Source organism: Octopus bimaculoides, chromosome 3, assembly GCF_001194135.2.
Source record: "Octopus bimaculoides isolate UCB-OBI-ISO-001 chromosome 3, ASM119413v2, whole genome shotgun sequence".
In the NCBI taxonomy this organism is placed as follows: Eukaryota; Metazoa; Mollusca; class Cephalopoda; order Octopoda; family Octopodidae; genus Octopus; species Octopus bimaculoides.
Window position 1 is genome coordinate 92,972,481 of NC_068983.1, and position 6,361 is coordinate 92,978,841.

At 34.9% G+C, this 6,361-nt stretch overlaps 1 protein-coding gene across 1 annotated transcript in view; it reads right to left on the reverse strand.

Annotated features, from left to right (window-relative positions):
- The window catches only part of LOC106877699 (neurexin-4), a 424,377-nt gene that overhangs the window by 148,120 nt on the left and 269,896 nt on the right, over window positions 1-6,361 (reverse strand). The window contains exons 21-22 of the mRNA XM_052966322.1: window positions 4,534-4,673; window positions 1,384-1,480 (exon numbers count right to left, since the gene is read on the reverse strand). Coding sequence (XP_052822282.1) covers window positions 1,384-1,480; window positions 4,534-4,673 — 237 coding nt within the window. The remainder of the gene's footprint in view (window positions 1-1,383; window positions 1,481-4,533; window positions 4,674-6,361) is intronic.

Consider the following 6,361-nt stretch of genomic DNA (forward strand, 5'->3'; position numbering starts at 1 on the left):
TATATGTCTGTACTGTAAGAACATTCATATTTGAATAAACTGAGTTATGATACCCAACTAGGTTGAAATCACAAGACATCAGACTGGTTATAGGATCTGCAGATTCTTTCCAAGGGCAAAATCATAATGGGTTGTTTCAATTAAAGTGAAGAATATATTCACTATTGTTATGTCTGTCTGTCTCTCTGTCACATGAATATTAAATGATCAGTGTGATGAAAATTATAATTAAGATGAGAATAATGACCATGATAGGAGTAATGTGATGAGAACAAAGACTGTGATGAAAATAATTATAAAAATGATGACAGCAATGATAATAATGATCATTATTATATGATCACAATCATGAGATTAAAAGCAAAGGAAGACATAAATTAGAAAAACCATACATATATATTTCTAATCTTGTCAGTGTAGTAGTTCACAAGTAAGAATGAACTCAATATTAAAAACAGAATATTGTATACTTAGATTCATTTGTATTCTTAGAACATCGACACAGTGATTTCTTCTCTGATGAAGTTTAATGAATCCATGTTTTACTGAATCACAGTGACCATGATGTAAGCATATGAAGAGAGAGAGAGAGAGAGAGAGAGAGAGAGAGAGAGAGAGAGAGAGAGAGAGAGAGAGAGAGAGAGAGAGAGAGAGAGAGAGAAAGAGATGTAAAATATTCTGAGATAAAAATTGATAAAATCTTTTCTGTTTACTGTTCTTTATATCTTTAAGCCTCTCTCTCCACTTATTTATGTTGCTACAGTTTAATTAAAGTGACATATTTACAAACATTTAGACATACAGAAGCCCATCAGCCTGCACAGCACCTACACCCACACACTAACAGAAATAGCATCTCTAACACTTTCATCCCGATCTACAAAACTACCATTCTCACAATCAACATCAATACTCCTGTCAATGGTATCACTTTCAATCAATCCATGCCAATATGAGACCATACCACCATCAACCCTGCTACCAAATACAACTATCATCTTCATCTTTTTTCTGTACCCATAACCCTTTTACTGTGGAAATCAGATATATCCACTCAAAATTACATTACTCTTAACTGTAGAAAGCAGCTTTATATACCAATTTTTCTTCTTTTTTTTTGAGGAATGTCACGTTTGAAACTATTTTTCACTGAGATATATCAAGTTTATTGAAGCAATATAACTTACAGAAAATACCAATTCTATTTTTCGGTAGATATCTAACAGCATTACTGGAATAACCATGACATTTAATTTCACAGACTTAAAGAGTAGCTCTCCATGTAAGAGATGTGCACTCAAAACTAGTTGCAATACAAATTACCAACATCATCACCTCAGCCAACGACAGTCCACATTCATACTAATACCTTATGAAACTCACCATTTCTGCCAATGTACATGATAGCTGGTTTGTCAAGGATAGAGTCAACTTGGTCTCCCACATTTGATTTAAAAATTGCAGGTTCATAATTATCCACCTAAAAAAAAAAAAAGAAAAAAATCAAGAAAACCAATCAGTAAACCTATCTCTTGTAGCAGACAATAGATTAGACAAAAACAACTCACTTTGGCTCCATGATATAAACAATACACATACATTAATTAAATCATCTCTCTATGTGGGTGAATATGAAAGCTGTATTGTATATAACTGAGCACAAGACTTCATAAATATGCATACATACATGATCCTGTGTTCATTACCAACTGAGTGAGTGAGTGTGTGTGTGTGAATTATATATGTATACATATATACATACACACAGATATACATATACATAGGAGTGTACACATACATACACAAAATCATATTCCTCACCATAATGTGTACACAACTCTCTTTATCATTATTACTTTGATTTTAATCAAAGATGTATTAGATGTGTATGTCTGTATATATGTGTATATATATATTTGTGATTATATATATATAAATGCAGTCATGCCAGTGTTGCATTAACCCACCTGTGTAGGTGGTACATAAACTGCACCAGCACACTTTATAAAGCGGTTGGTGTTAGGAAGAGCATCTAACCATAGAGACCATGCCACAACTGACAACTGGAGTCTGGCCAGCCTATCATGCCAGCATGGAAAACAGACATTAACTGATGATGATGATGATGATACATATATCATATAGGGTGTCCAGTCTAAATTTGATGATCTTTTTATATCTCCTTTTTTCAGGAACACATACACGTATATATATATATATATATATATATGTTCTTTTATCCTTTTATTTATTTCAGCTATGCTGGGGCATTGCCTTGAAGAAATATTATGTTCTTGGAAAGAGGTGAAGGTTGCCAACAGGAAGGGTATACGGCTATAGAAAATTTGCCTCAATGAATTCTGTCTGATTCATCAAACATGGAAAAATTGACATTAAAATGATGATAATGTTAATCGTGTGTGTGTGTACAGATAGACACATAGACACAACATGCATCTACATACATATATCATCATCATAAACACACAAACACAGATAAATCTACTGAAGCATATAAAAAATACACAACACTTAAAATTCTCAACTAAAGGTTGTTGGTGGGTGTCTGTGTGAAAACATCTTTATGTGTCTGTATGAATATGCGCATATTCAAATATATGTTACAACACATGGGTATCTAAGATGTAGCTGCATGTCTGTAAATGAGCGTGTGTGTGTGTGTTTGTGTATGTGTGTGTGTATGGTGTGTTTGTGTGTGTGTATACATTAACTAGCTGAAGCTGCATAAATATAGTAGCTGCATGTGTGCGTTAAAATTTAATATCAAAAGAAATACACCAACATCTCTAATCAAAATTAATCCAATAATTGATATTTATGAGATACATCAATAAAATTTCATTGTCAATGTGGAGTTTTTAAATAGATTTTTCACACTAATGTTTTTCTAAACTTATTCTAATGTTTCCTATGTTTTGCCTGCAATATTTTGAAGAGGTGGAGGAGGAGGAGACGATGACAATGACAACAACAATAGTGGTTTCAAATGTTGGCACAAGGCCAGCAGTTTTGGGAGAGGGACTAAGTTGATTACATCAACCCCAGAGCTCAATTGGTACTTATTTTAACCTCAAAAGGATGAAAGGTAAAGTTGACCTCAGAACATGAAGACAGACAAAATGCTGCTAAGCATTTAGCCCAGTATGCTAACAATTATGCCAGCTTGCTGCCTTAATAATAATAATGCTTTCAAATTTTGATACAAAGCTAGTCATTTGTGGGGGAGAGGATAATAATAATAATAATAATAATAATAACAACAACAACAACAAAACAAAATCTTTGCATTGCTGTCCTTGACATTTTGGTTCCCTCTAATATAGAGAAAAAAAATCATTTCAGTAACACTCTAAACTGATTATGAATAATTATCACACATTATACTCCAAAGCATAAAGGCAGTTTATTTGTGTTCTCCCTATCCTCGTACAATTGTCACAGCTAAGTCAAGTCTGCTGCTTCTGTTTAGCATCAGATCAGTTGTGATGGAGCAGACCTGTAATCTGAAGCATTCCAGCTAAGACCATTCCATCTTTCTGTATATTAGAGACTATCTTGCCCAATGTGTCCTTTCCTTAGTTAAAATGAGTGTTATTTCAGAGAGATCATTTTGCCATTTTTAGGTTGAGCAACAGAATAAGTTCCTCTACTGGTTGTGATTTTGCCCATTGTTTGTTTTATTTATGGAGCCTAGATTTCTAAGTTCATCACTAACTACTTTTATAACAAGTTTTTTTCTTATCAACTACAGAAGCTGCTCTCAATATCTAACTTAAAGTATTCCTTCATCTTACTAACACATAGAATTTGTAAAACTGCACTGAAAGTCATTTGTTAGTTTTACCTGCAGAGCATGTAACATAGAATATGAATTTATCAATAGGAACGTAAGTAACTTTGGGCTATCATATACCTTGTACTTTCACTTAGTAATTCATACAATTAAATCAATATCTCAATTTGCAACTACACTGAGTCAAATATGATAGATCATATTGACCAGTCTTGCTATCTTAAATGAAACATAATAGTCAAATATTTCTTAAGAAATTAAATGTCACCTTGAATATGAACTAGCCAGCTGTACACTTTCTCTATCTAGGCCCACAAATCCTATTCATCTATCCTCCTACCATTAACTTTACTGTTTCACCTCTCATACCCCAGACTAAACACTTCTCCCAATCCCTTTTTCTCAGAAGGCAGTTTACTCTGGAATTTCCTCTCTGTCCAAGAATTTTTCAATAGCTGTTCAAGTAAAATACCAACTACATCAAAATCATCAGTCTGTAACTACCTTGTCAAATAGATGTTTTGTTGATGATTGTTGTTATTACAAACAGAAAAAGAAAATATGAGAGAAATGTAGGTATGACATTAGTTCAATGTGGTAAAAGGATGAAAATAAACCATTTTTAAGATATGGTTGATGAAGTAATGGAACAAAATATCACCGATTCTTGACAAACCATCCTTTCATGGATTACAGAATAGTTCAAAACTAAGACCGACCTGCATTCTTATGTGCCGCCCTCTGTTAGAAATTTTGATGCTCACTACATGCTGCTGGTTATTAGTATAATCTATGTCTTGGTTCTTTGTGTTCAGTTCATCACGACCAAAGCCAACATCAAATGCCATTTTAACACCACCTGTAAGATAGAAAACATAAATAGAAAATAGACAAAAAGAAATATTTGAAGAAAGTATGTTTCTAAAAAACTAGTAGTAGTACACTCAGATGTTTTTTCTTCTATATAGCTTGAGAAGTCTAAAACTCCTGCAAATATAGCAGAAACACTTTCTGTATACTGTTGGGTTTGTTTTATTATCCAATTTACTAGATGTAACACTACCTTATTGGAACCATGAGGTGACAGTCTTTGATATTTTTATCAGGGAACAAAGGAAAAGATCAGGTGAGCATAAGAGGTAGGTAAACAGGAGTGAGAAGGCCTTATAGTGGTGTAGTAACGCTGTGCGCATGCGTAGTCTCACGCATGCGTGGAATTAAACAACCAAGCGTTCCCGCTCAATTCATTCTCTTTCTTGCTGGCCAGCAATAGAGCATGGACGTGTTTAGTTGTCACTCTCCATCTTTCGGACTTACACTCGACAGCTCGCTTACATCTACATAACAACGTCCCAACAACTATGCTCACACACATAGAAGCTGTAACAACAAGAGCTAAAGATGTATATATTTGCTACCTAAATAAATGTTGTATAAGTTGATAGTCTGGAGTTCAGCGTTCCGTTTATATTCTATAATTTTATATAGGAAAGTCAGGTATACATCTAATGATGTATAACCATCTTTCCTATACTGGTGACCCCGACGTGATTCGAACACGAAGCCCGCTGAGCTGCAATAACCCACTTTCTTATAAAGTGGTGATTCGACGAAGAAAAAACGCAGCATGGACTCTGGACTACCAACTTATAACTGGTGAACCCGACTAAAGAACAAATGCGGCCATGGAGACTGAACTACGTATTACCAACATCTCCAACCATAGTCAACACGACTCAACAAGCGCGGTTTTTATTCTCGCCTCTGTTAGGGTGGATGTTTCCACTCACGATAAACAGACAAGAATTACAGCCTGCGACTTTCCAATTGTGTACTCAAAGAACTTGGTATAAATCTCTCACGTGTTCTGACTTTCTTTCTGCTGTGATATCTCACATACATATAGACGGCCTTTTTTATTATGTTCTTATATGTCGCTTTCACACTTTCACATACACATACATCTTTTATGCCACACAATAACTCTTGTTATTCATTTCATATGGTTGTCTTTTTCTATTGTCTCATTACTGGTATTTACGAAATCTATGTTACCGTAGTATAACATAATTACTTGTATATCATCTTTGATATATATTTTGGTGTTCGACCGTGTGACACGTTTAAATAAAAGGAGTCCTCTGTTTTTCCATCTGTCACCATTTCTCCTTTTTGAGTTCGCACGGTCGTTTTTTCATCTTGGGTTAAGAAAATTTTCTTCGAGGTTTTCGCTAATGGTCGTACAGAGATTTGTCTGTCGACTGTCTGTAAATGTGTACCTCTTCAAACACTCATCACCAAACAGCCTTTTTCGCCACCAGCTTCGTTCAACCAAGATTACCACCGTGACGACAACAATTACTACTACCAACTACAAGCATTCCCCCCGACGTCGCCAAGTTTCAACAGATCATTACCACCACACATACAGAACACAGCTATAGCAGTTCCTGCGCCGACGTCTTCATCAATGTACTGTCTACCACAATGTCGTGCGCCAACAACCCCACCACCAGGGACACACACGATCAACACACTCGGTTTTAT